At 56.2% G+C, this 27,275-nt stretch overlaps 1 protein-coding gene across 1 annotated transcript in view; it reads left to right on the plus strand.

Moving 5' to 3' along the window:
* The window catches only part of SDC3 (syndecan 3), a 38,567-nt gene extending 13,182 nt beyond the window's left edge, over nt 1–25,385 (plus strand). The window contains exons 2-5 of the mRNA XM_081226372.1: nt 15,769–15,886; nt 17,551–18,164; nt 20,103–20,394; nt 21,355–25,385. Coding sequence (XP_081082498.1) covers nt 15,769–15,886; nt 17,551–18,164; nt 20,103–20,394; nt 21,355–21,521 — 1,191 coding nt within the window. The 3' untranslated portion in view covers nt 21,522–25,385. The remainder of the gene's footprint in view (nt 1–15,768; nt 15,887–17,550; nt 18,165–20,102; nt 20,395–21,354) is intronic.
* The last annotated feature ends 1,890 nt before the right edge of the window (nt 25,386–27,275 follow it).

The following is a 27,275-nucleotide window of genomic DNA, read 5'->3' on the forward strand; positions in this document are numbered from 1 at the left end:
CACGGACCACTCGCAGAGATGCAGCCCTTGTACTCACACCAACACACCCAGGCCCACACAGGCATCTGAGCCCACCTAAGACAACCCGAAGGTATACACACACGAGTGAGTGTACCTGTACACATGCCCAGAAATGCCCCTGAATGTGCTCGCATGTGTGCACCTGCATGGCTGCATGTACACACACACACACACGCATGCATGTTGCCGGAGCTCTAAGCGACCAGGAGTGTGTCCGTCCTTAATCCCAGCGCTTAATCCCAGAGTCCGGGGAGCCCAGGTCAAAGGGGCAGCTGCTCATCTGGCCTTCTTAGAGGTGATTAAGGTGGGGCTCGGGGGTGGGCTGCAGAGGGCCTCAGAGCTTGTCTTCTGCCTGACCTCCAGGGACGCTGCAAACTCAAAACTTGGGTTCCTTCAGAGATTTGTTTACGTGTGATTTACCAAACCCTGGTGCAGACAAGCTGGGGAGGAGGGAGAGGGGTGTGGCTGCGTGTCCCCAAGGAAAGTGACAGCTGGGTCAGAGAGGCCAGGGGACGCAGTCCCTTCATTTAACTACCTGCCTGCTGTGGACCCTGAGTCAGAATCCTCAGTATGAGGCGTTCCGGGGATTCTGATCTCTGGGAACACTGTTTGTTAATGGTCAGAGTGTGTCTGGACTAAGTGGGAAAATGAGGCCCAACCAGGAGATGCTGAATTTGGGGTCCTGAGCAGGGAGGGGGGTGGTCACTGAGACAAGGGTGAGATGGGGAAGCTCCCAGGAGGAAGTGGGGCCTGAGCTGGGCATTGAAGGTATCAGCGCCTGGGGCATTTGGAAGTGCACGGGGATACTTTTCGTTGTCACTGTAATGGGGGTGCTGCTCGCATTTCCCGGGGTGGGGGTCACGGCTGCTAAATGCTGCAGGGCCTGGAGAACTGTCCCGCTCAGGGGTCTGCAGTGCTCCTGTTGAGAAAGGCTGTCCGGTCATGCGGCATGGTGGGTCAGCGTGGGCCTCAGCTCAGAGGTGAGACCATCCCCAGCACGCTGTGGGAGGCAAGGCCATGCCTGCTACCCAGGGCGCTGTAGAGGTGCGCCGAGGTTGCGCGGGCTGAGTCCTCCCTACCGGCCTCCCCTGCTTGGATGCATGCGTGTGAGTCTCTAAGGGGTGGCTGGGATAATGAAGTTTGGGCCGCAGCCCCGCTGGGGCTCTGACTTTGACCTCTGCTCGGCCGTTGGGTGACCTTGGGCAGCTCGCCCGTGTCCTCTGTAAGCCGGATGGTAACCACTGCACCGCGGGGTAGTTTCGAGAATTTGGGTTTACCTGGCTCAGAGTCCAGCATGCTGTCCAGGGCTGGTGACCAGTAGTGTTTGTAGTGGGGGCAGTGGTCATGAGAGGCCTCTATCACTGCAAAGGTGGCAACCACCATACTGTCCTTGTCCTGGGGTTTGGAAAACAAGCTGGGTCTCAGGAATAGCCCTTTGCCACATGTCCATCTTCGAGCCCGGCTTTTCCAGGCCAGGCCCTTTTCCCACAAGCACTGTCTGCGCTCTAGTTCTGGGGCTGGACCACTTGGGCTTATTTATCTGGATGTCCCTGGCATCCTGCTCTGGCACGGGGCTGGCTGTGGTGGAGCCCCCCACTGTGGGGAGGGAGGCCAAGCTGGTGTGATTGGGGCTCTGATGGCAGGATCCCAGGACCAGGTCCTCTGACCCTGCCTGCAGAGGGTCAGGTGGTGGGTCAGTTGAAGGAGTTTTTGGTCAGGGAGTCATGTTCAAGTGGCATATGAGGAGGGGGCGGGTGTGTCTCATCCCTGGACTTCAGGGCACATGGGGGCCGGGCACTCAGTGTCCCTAAAGCCCTGGGGGCGTTTGGACTCCGTCTGAGCTCGGTGTGGAGGGTAGAACCTATGGCCGGGGGCTGAGGATGGACTGGCTGGACACAAGGCTGCTCTGGACCTGCAGGAGGCTGGTGAGGATGTCGGGGAGAGGACATGGGGCACCAGGGTTTTCTCTGGTTCCCTCCACCCATAGCTGGGACTGAGGGCTGGGGGGTCCTTGTGGTGTTCTTGGCTTCCCCCCTCTTCGGGGTTCGTTGTGGCTCCTGCCCTGCAACCTGAGCTGTGGGTAGACCGCTTCCCCTCTTAGTGACCAGACTGGGGGGCAGGGATGGTGAAGCTTGCTGAGGTTGTGGAGTGGAGCAGGGAACTAAGGCGGTGCAGGCTTCAAACCTGGATTCAGCCTGGTAGAGGTTTGGGGGATACCAAACACTTGTCAGAAGCCTGGCAGCTCGTGCCTCAGCCCAGCCCTCAGGACAGACGACGGGCCTCTGTGCAGAGAGTGGGGAGTGGAAACCAGCCTGGGGCTCAGCGGCTGCCAGCTGGGCTGGGTGGAGGCTGGTACTAGAGCCAAGTGGAGGCAGGGCAGGGTGAGGGGCTGGGCCCCGTGAGGTGTCTGTTCTCAAGGCTGCCCTAGACAGCCACGGGGGGAGGGACAGGCGGACTTGACTTCACACTCAGATGCCCCTCACCACTAGGGTCTTGCCATCCTCCTGACCCCTTCCCTGGCAGGGACGTATCCTCATGTCTCTTGCTGAGGGCGGCCAGGGGCCAGCCACATGGACAAAGGGTCTGAGTGGGAACATCCTGGAACCCCGCTGGTGGCTGGAGCTGGGGACACTGGGGTCTAGCGACACAGATGGCAGCCAGCCTGAGTTTGGAGTTGCGTCCCTTCTCTTGGGTCCCGCTGGGCAAAGCCTGCTCCTTCCATTGGCCCCACCTGACAAAGGAGCCTTTGGCAAGCACAGGGGAAGCAGTTGCTGCACTGGCCTCTCCCACTTGTGGTCTGCAGAGTCAATGTTTGCCCTTCGGAGGTGGGGGCTGGGGAGGCTTCACCTGGGGCTTGGTTAGGGGTTACTCAGAGAGAGGTCACCTCCTTTCCCGTCCGAGCATTTGAGTCCAGGTTCTGCTGTGTGACCTTGGGCAAGTACCTCACCCTCTCTGAGCCTCAATCACACATTCATTCTTTTCTTTTTTTCTAAACAACAGCTTTATTGAGATTTAACTCCAATACCCCACAATCCACCCATCGAAAGCATGTAATTAAATGGTTTTTAGTATTTTTACAGCTGTGCAACCATCACCAATATTACTCATTTTTATCACCCCCAAAAGAAACCCTATACCTATTAGGGTTAGAAAGGGTCACTCCTCTCTTCTTCCCAATTACTCAGCCCTAGGAGTCACCAATCTACTTTCTGTCCCTATGGGTTTGCCTATCTTGGACATTTCATATTAGTGGAATCAAATAGGATGTGGTCTTTGTGACTGGCTTCTTTCACTCAGCATAATATTTTCAAGGTTCATCCATGTGGTAGCATGTATCAAGACCTCATTTCTATTTTTGTTTAATAATATTCCATTGTATGGACACACCACCTTTTATTTATCCATCTATCAGTTGATAGATATTTGGGTTATTTCTACTTTTTGGCTGTTATGAATAATGTTGCTTTTTTTTTTTTTTTTTTTTGCGGTACACGGGCCTCTCACTGTTATGGCCTCTCCCGTTGCGGATCACAGGCTCCGGATGCGCAGGCTCAGCGGCCGTGGCTCACGAGCCCAGCCGCTCCGCGGCATGTGGGATCTTCCCGGACCGGGGCACGAACCCGTGTCCCCTGCATCGGCAGGCGGACTCTCAACCACTGCGCCACCAGGGAAGCCCTGCTTTTTTTTTTTTTATTAAGTATGTGGACATATGTTTTCACTTCCCTTGGATGTATATACCCTAGGAGTAGAATTATTGGACCATATGGTAACTCTATGTTTAACCTTTTGAGGAACTGCCAGACTCTTATCCAGGGTGGCTGAACCATTTTCCATTCCTACCAGTGGTGCATGAGGTTTCCAACTTCTCCACATTCTCACCGCTACTTGTTATCTTCTGACTTTCTGATCACATTCATTCTTGCATCCATTCATCCCTCAGGTGTTTATAGAACACCTGTATTTGACAAGGCAGGGTGCTCACTGCAAAACTGGGGAGAGAATTTATCCCTTAAGGAGTTGTTGAGAAGACTCAATGGCACCATTGAGTAAAAACCTCCAGGCACTTAGTGACAGGAGATAAAGATTATCAAGGGGAAAAGCTGAGGGTGGTCAGGGAATCACGGGGGCGTGAGAGCAGAGGAAAAGAGAAAGGAATCTGTGTGTTTTGACCACCTACTCTGTGTCAGAAACTTTGCTTCAGTTCTCATGACCTTCTGGGCTATACTGTTGTCCCGTTTGCAGATGGGAGAACTGAGGCTTAGGCCAGGCACCTTGCCCCAAGGTCACCCAGCCAAGAGGTAGCTAGGCTTTGGGCTGAGATCCTGTTTGGATAATCTCATTTAATCCTCCCAACCCTCTGAGGTTGGTACTATTATTATGTTCATTTCATAGGAGAAGGAAATGAGGCTCAGAGAGGTGAACTTTCTTGCCCAGGGTCACACAGCCGCTGAGGGCCAGTGCTGGGATTTGGACCCAGGCAGTCTAGCTTCAGAGCTCCTGCTTACTGCGAGGTCCCACCTGTCTCCCAGGATGCAGGACATGAGGGTGAGGGCTGGGGCATCCGTCTGCCCCTGTATCTCAGAGAGTGTTATCCGGGGCTGGAGGTGGCCTTGGAAGTGAATGTGACCCTAGGCAAGCCTCTGGGGCCTCTGCCAGTCCCTCCAGTTTTTTTTCTGACTCCTTCCTCTATGCCTCAGTTTCCCATCTAGGTGATGGTGGTGGTGGCCCTGGAGGCCCCCATGCCTCATACTGAGTCTGGCTTGTTCTATCCCTCGAAATGGAGCAGCTCAGAAGCCAGCAGAATAGTCCCGGGGTGGGGAGTTGTATCTCCACTGTTTGTGAGTTTGTGCTGGTTATAAATAACCTAGCAAATGGGAAGGTGAAGGAGACCACAGCCGGACTCCTCAGGAGGCTGAGCCTGGATACACACTCACACACAGATGGGCACATTTCGTGTGTGTGTGTATGTGTGTGTATGTGTGTTGTGTGTTCTCAGGGTGTGTGCCTAGCATGTGCCTGGGGAGGCTTTGGGGAGGATGGCAGAGCTGTGTGGTGTCCCAGCACAGCTAGAAGGACTGGGCCTGCCTCGGGCTGACTCAGCAGGGTCTGTCTGGTTTCCTGTAGGCCCAGCAGAACCCCAGGGCTGGTGAGGTCTCTGGGGCCTCTGCCCCTGGCTTCAGGTGGCCCCTAAGATCTGGCAGAGGTGTCCTGTGCCCTTTGAGCTTGCCTTTCCTTAGGTCCTATCAGACCAGACACACAGCATTGGGTCTCTCTCTGCTCTTCCAGACCCTTCCCCATTACCAGTCCCCCCCTGGTAATGCCTTGCTCCCCTTAACTCCATCTTGACTCACCAGCTGAGTTCTCTGTAACCTCCAGCAAGTTGCCTGGCCTGAGACTATGGAGTAAGGAGACCCATTTCACCTGGTCCTATCAGTAAGGGGCCTGGTGCTTAGTAGGTGCTCAGTAAATGCTACTGTCCTTCCAGCCCAGGCCTGGTTGTAAAGTGGCCAGAACTGTAGGCTCTGCTGGGAACCTACTGTCTTGCATGTTTTTGTACATAATTTGCATAGTTGTTTTATGAAAAACTGCTGGGATCAGTCTCAGCCTCTCTTCCCTCCTCCCAGGGCAGTTGGGGCCCTGGTTGGATTTTGGAGGGACCAGAGAGAACTTTGGATGGGAGACTGAGGCCAGAGGACAGGGTCCTGCCCAGGATCACATAGTGATTAGAAAAGTAGGTAATGTGGGTCTGTAAGGGTAATCCTATTCACAGTATTCACTGAACAAATATTGATGGAGGCCGACTGTGTCCCAGTCACTGCCACCGGGAGCTGTTGGAGGGGGAGATAGGCATTAGACAAGGAAGTAAGTAAACAAGCTAATTTCAGGCAGTGGTGAGCTATGAAGAGTAAGCCTGGTGTTGACAGTGATGGGGTGTGTGAGGAGGTCACGTGGATGGATTTGGTGGTCAGGGAGGGCCTCTCTGAGGAGGTGAGCTTTGAGTAGGGACACCAAGTCACTCCCCAGCACTTACTAATTGCCTAATAACTGCTCAGCATGTCACAGATGGTGTCTTGGTGTGTTGGGAATCATCATTCCCATTTCATAGGTGGGCAAACTGAGGCCCAGTGAGGTGAAGGAACTTGACCAGGGCTCTCTGGAAGCCAGGACCAGAACATCTAACCCCACACTGGGTTGTTCTGGGAAACGTGGGCGCTTGCCGAGTCTGTTGGCAAGGATGTTTGCAGAGCCTGGAGACTCAATCCCAGGGGCACCTGCTGGTGAGTCATGGGGTGGTGGGTGGGGCTGCTCAGCAGAACCGGGCCACCTGTCATGGGAACAGGGCTTGTCTTCCATTTCTTCTCATTCCCACACAGTCCATCTCTCTGTCTGTCTCTGTGCAGGGTGTTGGGGAGGGTGGGTGGTGGTGTGTAGACTCTGAAGCTGCCACCCACCCCCCCTTGAGGAAATTCGTGGTGGGGGAGACTGGTGAGGACTGGGAGTGGGTGTGTGCTACAGTATGCAGAGCATGGTCCTTAGGGTTCAGTTAATCCAGGGGTTCAAATCTGGCTCCATTGCTGTGTGACTTTGGGCCAGTTGCTTCACCTCTCTGAACTTTGGTTTGCCCATCTGTGAAATGGGGACAATAATCCCTCACCAGTACGATGTTTGTGAAGAGAAATGGGGCCATGTACATATAGTGAGTGCTCCCTCTGTGGGAGCTGTATCGGTTGTTCATGGTCAGGGAATAACAGCCCGAGATCTTCTACAAAAAAAAATCCTGCTGTGTCCCCACTGGTGGTTTAACAGCCTCCTCAGTCTCCTCATCTGTAGATGGGGACAGTAGTATCTGCTTCCCACGGTGGCCAAGTGCATTCCATGAGAATCTGGTAGAAGGGGCCCACTGGAGTGACGGGAGATGGTTGGTGGCTCCTCCTTCCCCAGTAAATGACAACACAGTGGAGGCAGAGTCCCCAAGAAGGGACTTCAAAACAGGTGGGTGGTTGGCTTGCGGCAGCCTCACAGGGGAAGCAATGTTTGAGCTGCCTGAGCTGCCTGAGCACATCCCTGTCTTGTTGACTGTGGGTCACCGGGTGTCTAGAATAGTCCCTGTTACACAGTAGGTGCTTAATAGATATTGCTTGTACTGACTTTCTGGTGGAGCAGGTGCTGGTCAGGCAGAGATGTGGAAGGGTGTTCAGGAAGCAGGAACAGCATGTGCAAGGCCTGGAAGGAATCCATAAAGGATTCAGTGTGGGAGGAGCATGGGGGCTGGGCAGCTGAGGGCCTCAGTGGGTGGTCCTGCTCTCAGACACAGCCTTGGGGACAGGAATAAATGAGCAGTGTGAGTCAGGGTGGCCGGGAGGGTGATGCTAGAGGGCAGGTGGCTGGGATGGATGGAGCAGTGACAGTGGGGGGCGGGGGAGGGAATGCCCCAGCCCTGAGTTGAGGAGAGGGCTGGTTTTCCCAGGGTTGCGCTGCCATCCTCTGTCCAGGTGTAGGTGACAAGGGTGAGCAGCTGTAGGGTGGCCAGCCTGCACCTTGGCTGGGGCCGGTGGGGCTGGTGGGCCAGGAGCTAGGCTGATGGAAGAAGCTGGCCGGTGGCCCGTGGGCGAGGTGTCTGGGCGCTGTAAGCCAACCGTGGTGGCCAACTGGTGAATGCCGGGGGAGGGAGCCGGGCTCTGCTAAGCCAGCCAGTCTGCAGTGAGGTGCAGCTACGTAGGCTCCGGGCCACGGGGCCTGCCAGCTCCCTTGGAGGCTTTTGTGTTCACTTCCTTCCTGCTGGTTCCTCTGTTTGCTCATAACTCACGACCAGCCCCAGTGGGGTCTCAGCAGAAGGAAGGGACCAAGGAGTTTCAGAGACCAGGGCACGGCGGGCATGGGGACTCAGAAAGAGCGTGCTAGTTTTCATAACAAAAGTACTCTTGAGTTTATTGTAGAAAGTTTGGAAAATACAAACAGGTCCCGAGTAAAAAATGAAAAACTGCCTGTAATCCCACCACCCAGAGAGAGCCTCTGGGAACCTTTAGTCTTAGAATTCAGTGTTTAGAAATGCACTTTGGTATTGAGTTCATTAAAACAGGATCAAGTTCTATGTTTTTTTTATAACCTATTTTTAAACTTAATGATGATAATAGTATTAATAGCCAACATTTATGGAGCAGTTCCTTAATGTGTGGGCACCCGAAGTCTCCTACAGTGAACCCCACGAGGTGGCTATTGTTATCTTTGTTTACCAGGAAAACCAGGCCGAGAGAGTTAAGTACCTGTCCAAGGTCACCCAGGTATTGAGAGACAGAACTGTTTGTATGATCCTATCAACAGCTGTGCTGCATTGCCTCTTGACAACCAGAGTGTACATTCTCCCCGACCTTGCATATTCTTTGAAACAAAACGAAACAAAAAAAAGCCTTTCGTTATGCATTTATGCCTTTTAATGACTTAGACAGTGTGGATTTGTGAAAACACAGTTCTTGATAGCTGCATAATATTCCATGTTGTGGTTGTGCCCTAAGTTATTTAACTAGTCCTCTGATACTGGGAATGTAGGTTATTTCCCCTTTCTCTCTCGTATAAATAACACTGCCCTGGCTCTCTTTGACCTGAGGGCTGAATTCTTGGACACCCAGAGTATCCAAATCAGAAAGGCACTTAGAGCACCAAGCTGACAAGGGGTTCATTTCCCAATGGGGCAACGGAAGTGCAGAGAAAGGGGGAGGGGGCTTGTCCGGGTCTGGGAGGCTGCGGCCTCCTGAGCCAGGTTGCTGCCAGCTCTCCCGTCCAGTGTTGATGAAAGCAGTGCCACCGTGGGGAAGGGGGTTCTGGAGAGGATAGTGGGGGCACAGGGGTGGGTAGTGGCGAAGGTGATGGGGGTGGTGGGCTGGAGCTGATGGAGTACGGGTGTGGGGTAGGGAGGGCTCTGCTGTCAGGATGTCTCTTTCAGACCAGTTGGCTGAGGTGGGATGAACCCAGAGGGGTGTTTCCTGCCCTCTCAGTTGCGCTTGTGGGCGGTCTGGGGTTGGGTATTTGGAAGAAGGGTGGTGGGAGGGTGAGTGGGTGACAGTGTGTGTGTCTGGGCTTTGCTGATTGTTTTGGGTGGGGGGGGTCTGTCAAGTGGGCCTCCTCAGCCCTTCCCCCGCCCCGCTCCTCCTCCAGACCCCTCTGCTCTCTGGGACTTGGGCTCCGTGGCCCCTTCCTGGCAGATGCAGCCTTCGTGCCCCTCACCCCTCCGGCAGCCAGTGAATGTGGCGGGGGCTAGGTTCCCAGCCAGGGCAGCTGTGGATGGGTAGGGGGTGGAGACTGAAGCGTCCCCCTTCCTGGTCCAGGCTCTCCATTGTGTAGCCCCCTGGCTGTCCTGCTGCCCAGAGCCTGGCCCCGGCCCACATTCCTGTGGTGACGCTCTGGGTCTCCGGGTTGGAGCTGGTGAGCGTGAGGGGCACTGAGTTCTCACAGGACTGAGGGCCTTTTGGGGACGGGGGCTGGTGGGGATGGAGCCTGTGGGGATCCACAGGGCTCTGCTGAGACCACCCTGCTTCTGGGAGCTAGTGTTAAGTCACTGTGTGTCGTTGGACAAATCACTTTACCTCTCTGAGTGCTGCTTGGCAGGCTAATTCCCCACCACCTGCCCCTCTTATCCCCTCTCTGAGCCTCAGTTTCCACATCTGTAAGAAGGGAGAGCTGAGCTCAGTCATCACTCAGGCCTGAAGGTGAGAAAAATGTACCACGGTAAGACCACCGAGTGGTTACTGAGCACCGGCTGTGTGCTGGGCAGCAGGAGTGCTTTTGGTGCATCATCTTACTTGATTCTCACGACAGCTCCATGAAGAGTGTATCGTTATTTAACCAAACAGAGGCTCAGAGAGGTTGAGTAACTTGCCCAGAGTCACCCAGCAAGTAAGCAGAGCTGGACTTGAACCCAAGACTTGAACCTGAAGCTGGGCTCCCAACCCCTGCTCACATTGCCTCCAGTCACCAGGAGAGTGGAGCCTGAGACTGGCTAATGTGGGGAAGGAAGCTCGGGCAGAATTAATTATACTTGATTTTATTCTTAGTTTCTGCAGCATGATTAGCACTGCACAGGGTGCTGGGCTCCTGGCCCACCTACAGCTGACCTAATTTGTGTGTCCGTGCCTGTTTCTGTAGCTCGCCCTTCCTCTCCCCGCATCCAGCCTCTCCTTTTTTCTCTCTCTGCATTCTCCCCTGCTTTGTGGCCTTCGCAATGCCACTTAGGCTCTCTGGACATTAATAGCCTCATCTGTAGCATGGGTGTAATCATCCTGATTCTACTCCCCTCAGGAGGTTGGTGAGGCTTAAATGAGATAAAATCTTCAGAATTCATAATGGAAATATTAACATGTACCTAACAATAGTCACAGCTACATTTATTTATTCAGCTTGCAGTGTTGGGTTCTGGGCTCAGTCCGTTACGTCCATGATCTTATTTGATCCTCACAGCACCCCTATGAGTCACATACTGTTACTAGCATCCCCATTTTACAGATGAGAAAACTGAGGTGCCAAGAGACTCAGTGGCTTGCCTGATGTCCGATGGGTAGTGAGGGGAGGAGCTGATTCATTCTGGCTTTAACCTCTGTGTTATCCTCTTTCTCTGGGAAGGCTCATGATGGGGGCGGGGGCAGGTGGAGGGAGCTGGGCATGAAAGACCCCAGACTTCTGGTCTCCAAGGAGGGCTTGGAAGGAGGCTGGGGGCCAGAGGAGGGAGATGCCCTGCCTTTCTACCTGAACACGCCCCCCCCACCCAACCCCACTGGAGAGGGATGGCAGTGGAAGTTACCCACCCATCCCAGCAGTTCTAAAACTATGGAGAGGATCAGGTAGGGGTGGGGGCGGGTGAGTGGCAGGCAGCTCTGGTCACTGCTGGTCCCATCAGGTCAGAGAGCCTGAGGCACTTCTTTGGGTCAAGGCTGTGGGTCAGCTCAAGGTAGGATGGTGGCAAGGGGGCAGTGAGGAAAAATGGCAGGGGGTGTGCCAGTCCATTGGGAAAGGTGCCATGTCTCACCCCGGCATTGTAGGTGTGCTTGTACGTACCCCAGAGGGAAAGTGTGCGTGGTGCGTGTGCATGGTGTGCATGTGTGGAGGGGAGTGGGATGCAGGTGTTAGGGGCCTGTTGGTGGGTGTCTGAGATGGGGCATATGTATGGTGCAGTGGGTGCTTTTTCAGGGATGCACGGGTGGAGCATGTGGGGAGCAGGAGTGGGTATTTGGGCGCATTTGGGGTGTTTGCTGTGTGCCGGCGTGTGTATGGTGTGCGGGGGTGGAGGGGTGGTAGTTTTGAGCTGAGGTTGTCCAGGGGCTGTGGGTCACAGGTGTAGGAACCCCAGATGAGCAGCAGATTGGGGGCTACCCTGGAGTGTTCGGAGCAAGGGTTCCAGCGGCTAAGGACCCGTGCTCACGTCTCAGCTCTAAACCCCAGCCTCAGTGCCTGCATCTGTGAAGTGGGGATAATAAAATCCTGGGAGGCTGTGATGGTTGAAGGCGGTGGCGCAGGTAGAGTTCTTCCAGCGCCTGACCTGGGACAGGGCCTCCGTAGTGGTGGGCAGAGGCCTCTAGAACCCCCTGAGGACCCTCAGTAGCTCCCCGAGGGAGCTCAGACCTTCACCCACTGCTGGGGGAGCCTCCGGCTGGGTGTTGCGGCCGGGACTGGTGATAGCAGAAAGCAGAAGGTGCAGGGGCCTCCGCAGTGGGCTGTGTGGAGATGTGAGGGTGAGAAAAGATTGTTTACAGGTCGTGAGGTTTTTGTCAGAGTCCGAGGGTGTCCCTGCCATGGGGAATGTGGGCAGTGATATGTGACTCAGGGGCATGCTTGGCCGTGAGGAGGGTTGGTGTGCCACAACCCACGGACGTTGTGTGGGGTGTGTTAGGTGAGGAGAGGGGTGCAGCTGTGTGTCTGTGTGTTCATCTAGAGAGGCGGTAAACGGGTGGGCCCACGGTGGTATGTGCCATGCTGTTGTCTGTGAGTTGTGGTGGGTACACAGGTTAGGGTCAGTAAATGTGGATCATGACTGTGTATGCGTCTGTGCTGGTGTGTGTGCGCGTGTGCGCGCGCACACTTGGGTCGGGTGTGCAGATGTGTTTATCAGGCATGGGAGGGTGTGTGGTTTACCTGGAGGGGGCACAGTTGAGGGTCGGGGGAGGCCGGCATTTGAGTTCAGTTCTCCTTTAAGAGAATGGCATGGATAATTATGCTAATTATGCATGGAATTATGCAAATAGAGAGGTCGTTTGGGGGTCAGAGGCTGTTGTCACCAGCCTCCTCGGGCATCTGTGACTTCTGAGGCTTTCCCTGCTGCCTCCCAGGCTCAGTTCCCCAGCCCCCATCTGTCTCCTCTCTCCTCTCTGTATCCCTGGTAGCTGCAGCTTCCAGCACCCCTGTGGTGTTCCTGGGAGGGCCCCGTGAGCCCTGGTCCCCCAGGGAGGGGTACAGCTGGCACTTAGTAGACTTGGGGGGGGGCTGGGCAAGATGGCATCATGCACCCCACCCCCCGCCCCCCAGGTCTCAGGTGTCCCAGTGTTAAGTTTCCCAGGGTGAGCTCAGGGGTGACTGGGTTGTTGTTGGCCATCACCTCTTCTACCCCATCTGGGGGCTGCTTATTATTTGGAAAGAATGTTCTCTTGGATGTAGGTTTGGAAAATCACTGAGGTGGCCCCTTCCCCAGCTTTGTCTGATGAGCGTGAGGCTAAATTAAGATGTGAGAGAATTCTCTCCCTCAGCCTCCCACTCTTGCCTTCCCTTTCTCTCGCACACCCAGTCCTCCCTCCACTCCCTCCTTCCTGTCCCCCCACACCGCCCCTCTGACCCCATGGCTTCCCTCTGTCCTTGCATCTCTGTCTCCATCCAGTGTCTCCCCCCACCCCCATCATTCTCTCTGTTCTTCCATGATCTCTCCCTTTCCTGCCCCCCCCCCCACCGCATCTCTGTGGGGATCTGGAGCTCCTGGTCCTTAGCATGGAGGAGATGGTTGTCATGGTAACGGTTGTCATGCCGATGGCTACTGAGCTAGGGATGAATAGTATCTAGGTGAGAGCTACCTGAGTGGAGGCTGATGGTTTCACAGGAGGTTCCATACTTGTCTCTGAGCCTCAGAGCTGCACAGTGTGTGCCCCCATCTAGTGCCCGCCCCCATGCATGTGCCTGTTTGCACCCAAAGGCATGCCAACACGCGGTGCCTCTCTCTGCCTTTAGGTGAGTGTGTGTCAGGGTGTGTCTGTATGTGTCCTTTCTATGTCTCTGGGTGTGTCATTTCAAGGGCCTGTGTGGCTTTGCAGGGTGTTAGGGGCTGGTGTGTGGTGCTGGTCACTGCGGAATCATGAGGACACCCTGTTTTGGCCCCCACATTTACCCCAGTTTGGGGTTCCCCCGGGACCACAGACTTCTTAGAACCCCTCCTTCCAGCTAAAGGGCTTCCAACCTTCCCTGGGCTGCCTGGAAGGATGGAGAGACAGTGAAGATGGACCTGCTCAGGAGAGGCAGTCTGAGCCCCGTCCCTGCTCAGTCCCCATCCTGCTGCACGTCTCTGGCTTCAGGCTACTTGCCTAAGAATGGAGCAGAAAGTCTCCAAGGGACCCCAGCTTAGCTGGCCCAGGTGGTAGAGGCTGGTAGTGTGGGAGCTTCTAGCCCCCTCACCTCAGGTCCTGGGGCTTTGTTCTTCTGGGAAGTGGGAGCAGAGATGGGAGCTGGGGAAGGTTGGATGGTAGCTGTTCCGAGCTCCTGAAATGTCTAAAACGGAGGAAGACCCAGCAATTAGTCACAGAGCAATTACTCTAATTGTTCCACTCCATGACTCACTGGTAGCAAGTAAATACTGATTAATTCATTATTTTGAGACTGTGTGTGCATGTGTGTGTGGTAACGGGTATGGTGGGGGGAATCTCCTGGCTCCCTGCCCTGGCCTCCTGCCCTGCGTGGCCTGTGTAGGGCTTTGGAGCAGGTGGTCGAGGCTCGGGGCCGGAAGCCAGGATTGGGATCCTCTCTCTAGCTCCATAGGAACTCCAGAAGGGGGCCTGTCAGGGGTGGGAGTGTGAGAGTCTGAGCAAAGATCACAGTGACAATCCAGCCCCTCTCCTGCTCACACACCTTCTATGGCTCCCCATGTCAGTCAAACAGTAGTGATATTCAGACTCCACCTCAGACCTGCTGAACCGCCAAGTTCTGTTTTCACAATATTCTGATGTGCAGTCAGGATAAAACATGACCAGTTTCCAAGATAAAAGTCACCAGCCAAGCACTGAGAGCCTGTGATGGGGCTTCCCCAAACTCAACTCCGGCCTGTCCCTGCCCCACCCCTGCCCCGGGAATTACATCCTCCAACTCCAAACCTGTTCCCTAACAGATACTTCCTGATACCTACTGTGTGTCTGACACGGTCCTGCCTCCATCGAGGTGTAGTTTAGTGGGGGTGGGAACAGTCACAGAAAAAGTATGTACCCAAGCCAGCACAGCTCACAAGTAGTGGTAGTTGTGAATTCAGAAGCACAGGATGCTCTGAAGGATCAAAGTAGGAGAGCTTCTCAGAAGCAGCGATGGGGAGCAGAGGTAGCTGGTGGGAAGTTGGAGGATAAGGGGATGGGAAGGAAGGGTGTTTTCTTGGAGGGAACAACAGCATGAGTGAAAGAGGCAGGAGAGACCAGCCATGTTCCAGGAAGAGACGGGCCCGGTGGTAGGAATCCAGTGATTGCAGGGGTTCCGAGGGACCCTGGATGAGGCTGTCAGTCCCAGCTCTGGTGGCATAGGCTGTACTTCCCCACCTCGGAACTTGTGCTTATCCTGTTATCTCTGCTTGAGATGCCTTTCTCTCTCTATTTCAGTTGCTTAAGATCCATGTGCTAATCCTTTAGATCTGAGCACCAGGTCATCTTTCTCTGTAAGCTCTCAGGGGGCAGGGACTGTGGCTGGGCTCTGTCTGGATCCAGGGTCAAAAGTGTGGTTGGGGGTTTTCGCTCCTGTCTTGGATGTCCTTAGTGCTGGCTCTCAGCCCGGGGTTGCGGTGGGGAGGGATGGTCCAGGCCCAGGAGCCACAGCACCTGGCCTTCCCAGGTTCTGATTTTGCGGGGAGTCTTGGGTCTGGAGAGCAGGACCCTGGGAGAAGCCCCTTTCACGCCTGCAAACTCTCAGGAGACCCTTGTTAGAAGTGAAAGTGGCATCCTTGCCCTGAGCTGACTCTCGGCATTGAGATACTTTGGGGGGAGTGTAGACAGGGGGGCTGGCTTTGGTTTGGGGAGGACCCAGGGCCAGGGCTGGAGCCCACTCCCTTCTCTCCCTCCCCCACTTATCCAAGGTACTTCCCTCCCAGAGCCCCAGACCTCCTCAACACCCATGTCTATCTAATGGGACTAATTGCCCTACCTTTGGGATTTTGAGGTGTGAGACTTTGGGTCCCTAGCAGAGTCCGAACCTTATCATATCACGTGCTCTCTGGTGACCTGGGGCAATGGGGCCTCCCTCCTCTCTGCGGTGGAAGGGGGCAGATGGTGCTGGCCACACCGAGGGTAATGCTGACTGGGCTGAGAACCTGCTGCTTTGAGGTGCACTCAGCACGCGCTCACAGCAACCCAACAAGGCAGGAAGTGGTAATCCGGCTTGCCTCGGCTCTCTGTTTACCCCTGTGGAGGCCACATCTGATGCTGTCCCTCCATTGTCACTTGGCCCATGAGAGTGTCTGTGGTTCCTCTGGGCACGTCCAGGCTGCTGGCCTCAGGTGCTGAGCCCTGTGCCCAACTCTGCCCTCCCCAGGCTCAGCGCTGGCGCAGTGAGAACTTCGAGAGGCCCGTGGACCTCGAGGGCTCTGGGGACGATGACTCCTTCCCCGATGATGAGCTGGATGACCTCTACTCCGGGTCGGGCTCGGGCTGTAAGTACCCCCTTCCCTTTCCCTGCATGTTGTGTCAACAATGCCGGTCTGCCTCCAGTGCCCCATCCGAGGCTGTGATGGCAAGGAAGAGGAACCCTCGCAGGCTCAGTTAAACGGTGGGGTAGGGGAGGGGGAGGTCAGGCAGGGGGAGCTCATGGACCTCAAGCACAGGAAGGGCAGGCCACTCTTCCTGGGGTGGAACCAGGGCCTTGAGGCCTCAGAGCCTAGCACTCCCAGCTCCCCACTGCTTCTGTCTCTGCATCTCTCTGTGCACTGCTTGGGTCCCCTGCAGACCTCCGGCCTCTGTCAGGGAACACAGACGCCCCTCAGTAACCCAGTTTTCAGTACTGTTGTGACCACTTGGAGGAACTCAGTAGCCCCTTTTCAGTTGCAGTGGCCGATCCCCAGCAGAGACCATTTGATTGGCTCAGCTTAGGTCAGGTGGCCCCCTTCTGTCCAATCAGCGGTGGCCAAGGGCAGGGTTAGGGCAGTGAAGGAAAACGGCAGGTGCCTCCAGTGGTGCCTGGGACAACCCAGTTCCGGGGCCCCGTCCAGAAAGGCTAATAGAGTAGCGTGAGATCAGGGAGGCACACTGAGTTCAAATCCCAGTTTCGCTACTAAATAGATGTGCCACCTTTAGCCGTTTTCCCTCTCTCAGTCTATTCTTATCTGTGAATGGTGATAAATATGCCTTCTTCTCAGAGCCTCTGGAAGGCTTCAGTTTAAGACATCAGGGTCTGGCACAGAGAAGGAGCTCTAAAAATGGTAGCCAAAAGGGGTGTGGGTTGAGATCGGGCCCCCTGAGGGGGCAGGACGAGCCTAACGGATGGTGGGGGGGTCTGTGCGCTTTGGAACTGGCCACCTACAGCTCCTTGCCTCTAGTCTTCCCACTTTAGCCCACTCCTGTAAGCCTCTTGTGAGTTAATCTTCATGAAATCCATCCCGATTGGTCACATCTCTACTGCCAAACCTCCTCCCCAGCCCTCCTCTGCCTAGTTCAGGCCCCTGGGAGCTGCTGTGGCTTCTCTCTCTCTCTCTCTCTCTCTCTCTCTCTCTCTTCTCTCTTCCCCTCTCTCCCTCTCTCCCTCTCTCCCTCTCTCCCTCTCTCTCTCCCCCTTCACTTGTCCTGTCTTGGAGTCCGGAGTGCTCATGCATCCCCTGTGGGAGAGGTTGTTCTCCCTCTTGCTCTCTGCCTGTGCCTCTGGGGGAGCCTTAGTTTATCCACCATGTGTGTTCATGTAGGTTGTACCTATGTCTGACTCTTCCCAGGATGCCACTCCCCTCCTCCCCTCCTCCCCTCCTCCCTGCAACCTCCAGCAAGATTTGCAGCCAGTAGGGCCTGAGTTGCCACTGCCTGGATTCAACCTGCTGGAAGCTCCAGGCTGGGTGGGCTGGAATAGTCAGGAAAGACTTCCTGGAAGAGGTGGTCCCTTAGAATTTTTGGCTAGGCAGAGAAGAGTTGGGGAACATTCACTAGCTATCAGCCAACTGGTAACCGTTGGCTACATTGTGCCTTCCTCCTTTCCCTCATCTTGTCCTGGGAAAATTATGCAAAGTTTGAGGGTTGGGAGCCCCCCATCTTGATGGCCATTGCTTCCCTGGGATCCTCATGCCCCTCAAATCACCCAACTCCCTAGCTCTCTCCTCTCTCCCTCACCCCCCAGACTTCGAGCAGGAGTCGGGCATCGAGACAGCCATGCGGTTCAGCCCAGATGTGGCCCTGGCAGTGTCCACTACACCCGTGGTGCTGCCCACCATGGACATCCAGCCTGTGGGCACCCCGTTTGAAGAGCTCCCCTCTGAGCGCCCCACCCCAGGGCCAGCCACCAGCCCCCCATTGGTGACAGAGGTCCCAGAAGAGCCCAGCCAGAGAGCCACCACCATCTCCACTCCTACGGCAACCACTGCTGCCACAACCACAGGGACCCCAGCTGTGGCCACAGTGCCCGCCACAGTGGCCACCGCCGCCCCCAGCATCCCTGCAGCACCCCCTTCCACGGCCACCACCTCCATCGTAAGGACCACCGGCATACGGAGGCTTCTGCCTCTGCCACTGACCACGGCAGCCACAGCCCGGGCCACCACCCCAGAGGTACCCTCACCTCCCACCACAGTGGCTGTCTTGGACACAGAGACCCCAACACCCAGGCTGGTCAACACAGCTACCTCCAGACCAAGGACCCTTCCCAGGCCAGCTACCACCCAGGAGCCTGACATCCCTGAGAAGAGCACCCTGCCCCTGGGGACCACTGCCCCTGGACCCACGGAGGTGGCTCAGGTGAGCGGGTGGGGAGAGTACAGGGAATCAGAGCAGAGGAGGGTGGGTCAGGGCCTGGGGGAGGGAGGACGGAGCTGGGCAGGGGTGAGATCTAGGAGGTTCTGGAGATGAGCCAGACAGGGATGGGGAGGGTAAGATAGGCATGAGGCCGGAGGGCCAAGGCTGGGCGTGAGTTACAGGACGAGGACAGAGATTGAGATGGATGGGGATGGAAGAGGGACCAGGCCTGGGTCTTGAGATGTTAGGACGAGACATCAGTGGGGAAGGAGCTGGGTGAATGGGAGTGTTGATGTGGGGAGGGGCCAGGGCCCTGTGTGTTCTGATTAAAAGCATAGACTCAGGAGCCTTGCAGCCTGGATTGGAATCCTTCCACTGCCGTGTGCCTTCAGGAAGTCACTGATCCTTTTTATACCTTTGTTCCCTTATCTGTGAAAAGGAGAACATAATAGAATGCAAATCATAGGGTGGTGAGAATTAAGTTTCCCGACATATCCAAAGTGCTTAGAACAGTGCCTGGCAATACTAAGTAAGCTAGAAGTTTCACTTCCGGTTATCATCATCGTTGTTATGGTCATTATCCATCTGAGGGGGCTTAAGAGTGGGGCTGTGTGAGAGGAATACTGCAGCTTACATTCGTGGAGGGCTGCCTGGGTGGCAGGCTCAGTGCTGAACACGTTACCTGTGCCATCTCCTCTCACCCTCACCCTGACCCCACGGTGTGGCACTGCCGTCATCCTCCCTTAAAGGTGAGGCCCCTTTCCAAGGCTTCACAGGCAGCAACGGCAGAGTCAGGATTTGAACCTGGCAGTTGGCTCCAGAGCTCCTCGGGGCGGGTGGGGGGTGGTGTGTGTGTGTGTGTGTGTGTGTGTGTGTGTGTGTGTGTGTTTGTTCGGGGTATTATGGATGGGGAGGTTGAAGGGAAGAGGATGAAGATGTAAGGAATGCCGGGATGGGTGGGATCAAGGAAGTGGCGGAAGTAGCCTGGTCCCTGCTGGGTGTGCTGGACGAGGAGGGCGTGTAGGGACATCGGTTGGGGTACTGAAGCCCTTTGCCTCCGCCTCACAGAGGAGGGCCCTCAGGCTGTGGAGCTGCCTTCAGGTCATCATCAAGCCCCAGCAGGACGCAGGCCCTGCTCTTCGCTCCTCTGAGCAGTCGGGACAACCTGGTGCTTCACAGATGCTTGGCCAGGCAGGCAGGGGAGACAGTGCTGGGGCACTGAGACCAGGTTGCTGGTGCAGCCTCTGCTCACGGCCTTGCCTCGGCCTGGGCACCAGACCCACGCTCTCCGTGCCCACTTGTGAAGCAGCTACATCCCTGCCATGATCCCAGCTCTGGTCCTGCCTCCATGTGGTGGGAGCCATTGAGATTTGTGGTGCTCTTAGACTGACCTTCAGGCTAAGGGACTCACACCTGCCCTAGGCACATGGATCCAGGATCAGGCCCACGTATTTAAGAGCTGCACCCAGCTGTCCCCAAGCAGCAGTCCCTGATAGGAACCCCCTAAGGACTGTTAGAAAGACAGCTGGAGAAGGAACTAATGGAGGTGGGATGGGGACTGGGATGTGTCCAGGGTGAGAATAGAAGCAGTGTAGTATAGTGGTTAGGAACACAGATTCTGGAGTTGGATAGATCTGGATTTTCGTTCTGCTTCTACCACTTACTAGCTGTGTGTCCTTGGGCAAGTCATTTAACCTCTCTGGGCCTATTTCCTGCTCTATAAATTAGGGGTAATGATACCTCCTTTATGAGGATATTGTGAGGATAAAATGCCCATGATGTGCTTAGCACAGGGCCTGGCGCATGGTGCATGCTTTCTGAGTGTCAGCCCCACCAGGGAAGTGGCGTGGTGGCAGTGGGCTTGTGTGCATGTGTGTATGGCTGCACCGTGGCAGGGGGTGCTGGGGCCTGGCTCCTGGGCTCATGCTACCCTCCCTACAGACCCCAACTCCAGAGTTCTTCCTGACCACGATCCGGGATGAGCCAGAGGTGCCAGTTAGCGGGGGACCCAGTGGGGACTTTGAGTTGCCAGAGGAAGAGACCACACAGCCAGACACAGCCAATGAGGTGGTGGCTGTGGGTGGGGCCGCGGCCAAGCCGTCACCTCCACCTGGGACGCTGCCCAAGGGTGCCCGCCCAGGCCCTGGCCTCCTGGACAATGCCATCGACTCAGGCAGCTCGGCGGCTCAGCTGCCCCAGAAGAGCATCCTGGAGCGGAAGGAAGTGCTCGTAGGTGAGACTTGGGGCCTGGGAGGAGCCCAGAGGGGGCAGCTGGTGGGGCTTCAGTTTGCCCTCTAGGAACCCAGGAGGGAGGGTAGGATGTGGGTTTCCTAGGAGCCTAGTTTCCTACGAAGGGAAAGCTGGGGACTCGGGGACCCCAGGACGTACCCTCTGGTTCCTCTTCTGACCTTCCTTATCCCAGGGTCTGACCTCCATCCTACCTCCAGCACTTTCCTCGGCACCCTCCGACCCCTCCTCAGACTCTGCCCTTGACCCCTGCTTCCCTGGACCATGCTGATTCACCCCTCCTGGACTGGAACCTCTGGATCCTAATCCCTGGTCCCATCCTTGGTTTGATCTGCTCCCACCCTTGATGCCAGCCCTGAGGACCTGCCCTTGGCCTTGTCTCCTGAAGAGTCTCTGGATTCATGGTCCAAACCCTGCTCCCCACTTAGGAGCGGTGTGGCCTCGGGCAGGTGCTTCACCTTTCCAGGCTCCGTTTTCCTCATCTGTGGAATGGGGATAATCATTTTGCACTTAATCAATTCTAAGTGCACATCTGTTCATATGTTAACCCTTCTGCAGTTGGGATGTGTCCTGGTTTAGATGGCAGAGATTTTTCCATCCTAAGGGTGTATAAAATACTGGAGCGTCTGATTGATGGCATCTTACATTTGATGAGGACCGTAGCACAGCACCTCCCTCGTAGCACTGTGTGAAGATTCCATGCATTCGTGTGATGAGACCAGGTGATTAGAACAGTGCCAGGCTGCAGTGAGGGCTGTAAATGGCAGCCAGTGCTGGTGTTTTAGCATTGACTCCAAACTTCACTCCAACTCTTGTCTCAGGTTTGAGATTCCCAGCCCTCTCCCAACTCTTGCCCCCATCCCCCAGGGCCCTCTGCCCTCTCCTCAGGCTCTAAGCTCGTCCCACCCTGCCTCTGGCTCTTGACCTCTACCCTCTTCCTCCACAGCTGTGATTGTGGGCGGGGTGGTGGGCGCCCTCTTTGCCGCCTTCCTGGTCACACTGCTCATCTACCGCATGAAGAAGAAGGACGAGGGCAGCTACACGCTGGAGGAGCCCAAACAGGCGAGCGTCACATACCAGAAGCCCGACAAGCAAGAGGAGTTCTACGCCTAGCGGAGCCAGAGTGCCTCCCTGTAGCCTCAGCGCCACCCCTGCGCCCACTCCCTGGCCCGGAGCCACCAGTCCCACCCTGGGACTGGGCCTGGGGGACAGCCTGGCCTCAGTTCATCTCTGCCACCCTCCCAAGGTCTGCCCAGACTGCCAGCTTCACACAGCTCTTCCCCAAGGGACAGGGGGCATTGCCATCTGCTCCAGACTGTGCCCTTATGAGCTCATCACTTGTCCGCCCCCACCAGCCTGGGGCTTTAGGACCTCATGTCAGGTGGACAGGAGGAAGGAAACTCCTGATTGGCTGGTGGAAGAAGGGGTGGGGCTTAAGCCCCAACCTGGCCCCATGGGGCTGACTGAGGTTTCCTTTTGCGGGCAGAGAGGCACTCAGGCTGGTTTCCAGGACAAGCATTTGGCAAACTCAGCCCTTGAAATCACTGAGGCACTGCAACCTCTTGCTTCTGTCCCAGGCCCCCTCCCTGCCTGGGTGAGACAGTACCCCTCACCACCAGCCTGTATTGTCCCGGCCTCTCTGGGTTGTGGGGTCGTTTTCCCTCACCCTTGCCTGATGCACATGCACCCACAGGCTTCACCTCCTTCCTGGTCTGCCCCTGAGGAATTGGCTTCCCGAGAGTGCTCTGGCAGCCACTGGTGAGGAGGGGCTGGGCTGCTTGGACCTCCTTCCGAGTGGACTCTGCACAGACACTGTCTCCCACATGGTCTCACGTATTGTCACACACAGACAAAAGCACGCAGTGACAAGATCATATGCAATCTTGACCACCCAGACAATCCAGACATGTCACAGACACACACATTCTTCCAAAGAGGTTTATTCATTTCTTACGTGCCCCCAAATGCTTATGATGATGCACGTCACTAAACATCGTTACCCAGTGGTGACGGTGTGGCCTGCCTCCCTCTCTGCCACACTCCTCCCACCCCCCACCCACCCATACTCCTGACACCACACACGTTGCCTCCAGCTTTCAGGCTCACTGGGGAGGGTGCCATTAGGCCAGAACAATCAGCCCATATTGGGTCCCCTGAGGTGCCCTGTCACACTCAGCCCTCACGACACCCTCACCAACCACACTGCCACCGACCCTGGCAAGTCTGATGCAATTCCACGTGGATGCACAGTCTCACCCACACAGCCCCACTCTCACACTTGGACACTTACCTTTCCTGGAATGAAGTGCGGTGTGGGGGCCGTTGCCACAAGCCCCCTCAGGACGTTGCACACCTGCTGAGCCTGGCTTCACCCTGCCTGCTTCCCTCCCCTCTGTAGCCTGCAAAGGGCTTGCTTGGGGGCAAGTCCCCCACTTGCTGAGGAAGGCAGGCTGGTTCCCGGAATTCAGCCTTGGGCTGGGGAGGGGGCTTGGGTCCCCCAGGACCGAAGGCCCCGGTTGGGGAGGGAGCATGTGGTGGGGCTCCTGGGCTCCCTACATCCCCCTCCTGCTCTGAGCTGGGGTCCGCCTCTGCCTCCCAGGACACAAGTCTCCAAAGTGCCTGCGAGGGTGGGCCCTGCGCCTGGGCCCTCTGTGCCCTCTCCCTTTGGCCTTGCCGGGTCCACCTCAGCCCCACCCCTGGGCCCCTGGGAGCCTCCCGTGGACACCTGCCCATTCATTTGGCCAGACAACCTGGCGGTTGTCCTGGCTGCAGCTGGAAGCAGCCCATCCAGATGCACTGCCCCAGGCCGAGGGCTGCGGGCAGGCTGGAGTGGGGGTGTCACAGGCCCCAGCCTGCCTCCCCCGTCTCTGTTACGCTTGCAGATGGGGCCTCTTATGTAGGTACTTTAAATGTGGGGTCACAAATCTCCTATGGGGGCTGTGCTTGGTGGGGCCTCTTGGAGCCAAGGGATGTGGTCTGAGTTGTGATGGTCTGGGCCTCACACCCCCACCCCTTGCCCACAACCCAGATTAAAGTCAGGAGCCCGGGTTTTATTTCTGTTCCCTTTTCAAGACTTGCTGGCAATAGACTTGTGCAGGGTGAGGGCTGGGGGTGCCTGAGGCGGTGAGGGTGAGGTCCCAGGGAGCTTTGCAGCCTGTCTTTTCCACTGTCCTACTCCCAGGCTGGGGCTCCATCTTTCAGACCCACAGGCCCCCTTGGCAGGGCCTGGAGGCTGGTGAGGAACCTAGCTGGTCCCACTCTTTGAGGGGCAGGAGTAGGGGGAGGCCTCCTGGGCCCACGATCTGTTGGAGGTGACCTGGCCTCAGTTATCCCTGGAGTGTAAGGACTGGGGGACAGGAGAGACCGAAGTCCCAGCCTCCCTCTACCCTGCTTCCTGGTGGGCTGCTGTCTTGGGGCAGCAGCTCTGGTGAGAAGGCCTGGGCAGGCCAAGGCTGAGAAGCCAGGGAGCAAGAAGGAGAGAGGATCTGGACCACCCAGGGGAGCTCTGGGATGCTGGGACTGGGGTAAGAGACCCAGCAGTGGGCACAGCCTCGGCATGGGGCTGGAGCCTGTGGTGGGTGCAGGGTCGAGCACAGGACGGCTGAGCAGGGCGTAGGCTGGCTGGAGTGGGCTCAGAGGGGCTGCATGGGTCCAGCCTGGCCCCAGCAGGCCTAACTCATGCTCTGTGGGCTGGCTTCTAACTTGGGGCCTCCTGGCACCGGCCTTTTCTCTGTGTCCTTAGCATTTGCGAGAAGAGGCCGAGGGCCTCGTTCATGGAGCCCTGGAACCAAGACAAATGTCCAGGCTTTACCTTCATGAAGTTTCACACCATCCGATCAGCCCAAATCCATCCCAGCCAGCCCAAGTCCAGCGCAGCGATCCCAGAGTGGGCGGTACAAATGATGAGCTGGAGCTCTCCTACGTGCAGTGTGAGTGCAGGCCTCACCCTTCCTGGATACGTGGTGTGATGCGTGCAGGCCCTGCCCAAATATGTCCCCAGCCACCCTGGTGCTCCTGGGGAGGGCATCCTGCAGGGCCCTGGCATTGCCAGGAAGCGTGGCCAGTTCCAAAGGAAGAGGGAGCTTGTGTGCTTGACAGCCTCTCTGGGGCCTCAGCTGCCAGAGAGTGCAAGGCGGGCTGGGGCCACCCCTCAGCTGTGACTCCTAGAGCCCAAGCTCTGTCTCCCCAGGGGGCCAGAGGGGATGCCTCCCCTGAAGGGTTGGTCCCCTTGTTCGGAAGCAGATGGGTGGTCACCGGGGCCGGGCCGGGCAGGTCAGCCCCTCCTGGGGTTGACAAAGCCGTCTGTCCAGGCTTCCAAGCTGGGGCCCTGGGCACAGGGAGCAGACACACCTCTGCCTCATGGGACAGGAGTGGGCACTTGGCGCTCCTGAATTTCTCCTGACAGCCACCACTCTGGGCTTGCTTCCCCAGGCCTCCTGCCTGTAAATAGAAGCCCACAGACTGTACAGATTTACAGAGACGCCGAGGCTGGGCCCCAGAGTTGCCATCTAAGGGCTGATGGCCCCAGCATCCCCCAGTTGCCCACCAGGCAACTCAGCGCACCAGCCCCAGCGTGGCGAATGCATGTAAATATTTTTCGTAGGCAGCAGTGTGGCTCCAGAGAGCCCCCTGAAGACAGTGTCCTCCTGTGCGTCCTTTCTCCCATACAGATCCCTCCAAGAACCCGGCCTGGGGTGGGGGGAGTTTGTCCTTCCCTCCCCCAGGCCTTCCCTGCCCCTTCTCTCCCTCATAACCTGTTTATTAACCATACCTGTCCTGAGTTCATGGCCAAAACTTTAAATACGAAAAAACAGTGGAAAAAGACTGGAGAAAGAAACCAAGGCACCTGCCCCACTGTGGGTGCTCACCTGTCCCAGCCTTGTGAAGGAACTGTGGTTTGTTTTGTTTTGTTTTGTTTTTTTAACACTTCCTGTGCTGTGCCCATTTATAAGAGGAAATAAAATTAAACCGAAATGATGCACTGTGGTCAGAGTGTGAGATAAGCATGGAGGTCATTTGGGGAGGGGCAGCCCACAGTCCCATCTGGGCCTCAGCCATATCCCCCTTTAAAAGAAATTGAGAAGCAAGCAAAGAAAATTGACTGACAGCGCCTCGTGGGAACCATTATGGTAAAAGCTGCTCTTCGTTGGGAGTGTTCTGGAAGCCACGGAGCTGACTGTGGCGGGGCTGAGTGGGCGCTGCGGTTGGACGGGGCCAGGCTGCGGTGGCACTGGGGGCCCTGTGGTCCAGCCCCAGGGGAAGAAGAACTGTGGTTTCCAGCCACAGGAGAGAATCTTGGGACCGCAGGATATTGGAACTGGACTGGCCAAGGTGAGATGTCTCTGGCGTCTGAAGGGCCTGGTTTCAAGCCCAGGTGATGTTTCCGAGCTCTGACTCCGGAGAAGCTACTTGGCATGAGGCTCAGTGTTCTTACCTAAGAGATGGGGTAAGCATTAGGAACATCCCCAAGGACTATGTGAGGAGGAACACAGCATGGTCACCCTCAGTTCACAGGGTCTTGGATGATGGCGTTGGGACACGACCGAACCCGGGACAGGAGGAGTTCCGTGGCCTGGAAGCCCAGATGGCCTCCTGGGATCACAGGGTCATGGAGCTGGGAGGGCCTTAGAGGCAGCCCTGGGCCCCTTGGGGTAGAGATCCCTTCTTCAGTGCCTGGTGGGGGACTTCCCTGCCCCTGCCAGCACACCTCTTAGGACAGGGACTTGGTGCATCCTGGGGACCAGGTCACTCTGCCTGTTGAGAAGTCCTTTATTTTTAGCCAAAATCTGCCTCTCTTGTGTTTCCTTTCTCTGGTCCTCATTCTTCTCTGGAGGCACACAGGGCTCTGCCCCCTTGCTATGGGATAGCTCCAAGCATGAGTGTCCTGGTCAAAACCCTTCCTCCTCCAAAGGAAACCTCTCCATGTCCTCTAGAGATTTATTCGTCTTAAAATGTGATACACAGGATCCTGATGGTTCTGGGGTGGGTTGGAGGCTGAGGCCCCTGGATTTGGTACAAGATCCTACCCATCTTGCCCTCCCTTCACTAAAGTTTCTTGAGTGCCCCTCAGGTGCCATCCTGGTGAGCACTTACATCTACTCGGGAGAGAGCTAAAAACCAGGGTCTCAAGACTATGTAATGACACTGGTCTGTGGGGGTGTGTTTCCTCAGCCACCACCTCCAACCACCCCCCTGCCAAGCATTCCCCTCACTGCCAGACAATTCAGGGACAGCCCCAAGGCCTGGGTCCTCACTGTGGGACCTCAGACCATGTGTGCCCTGACAGTCTCAGGCTGCACGGCTATAAAATGGGGTGAAGGGGCCAGCCTCGCCATGTTGTGGTTCTCACAGAGGCCTGGGCCCCACTTAGAAGCCTGCTATGACATGAGGGGTGGTTTTGCCACCATTCAAGTCCCAGCTCCTGCCATGGTCCCTCCAGGGAGTTTTGGAAGTTGATTCCATCCTCTCTGAGTTCCTATAGCCTGGAGTTATCTTCCCACCTGCAGGGCCCCCACCACCTTCTCATCTGAATTCAAGTGACCTGCATCATATTGTGTTCTCAGCCTGGAAGAGTAAAAAAAAGTCTGATCCTGGAGTCGAGTGGACTCAGCTGTGTGCACTTGGGCACAATGCTGTACCTCTCTGAGTCTGTTTCCTCATGTGCAAATGTGGACAATAAGATCAATATTTGGAGACCCTTGTGAAGATTAAATGAGATAACATATTGAAAGCAACTAGCATGGAGCTTGGCATATGTGGCACCCAGCTGCTGGACTTCAATCCCCTTTGTACAATCAGTCTTTAACAGGAAACCTTTACTCAAATCCCAGCTCCACCACTGACTAGCTATGGGACCTTGGGCGGGTT

The sequence above is a fragment of the Mesoplodon bidens genome, assembly GCF_964165515.1.
Source record: "Mesoplodon bidens genome assembly, chromosome: 2".
Taxonomy (NCBI): Eukaryota; Metazoa; Chordata; class Mammalia; order Artiodactyla; family Ziphiidae; genus Mesoplodon; species Mesoplodon bidens.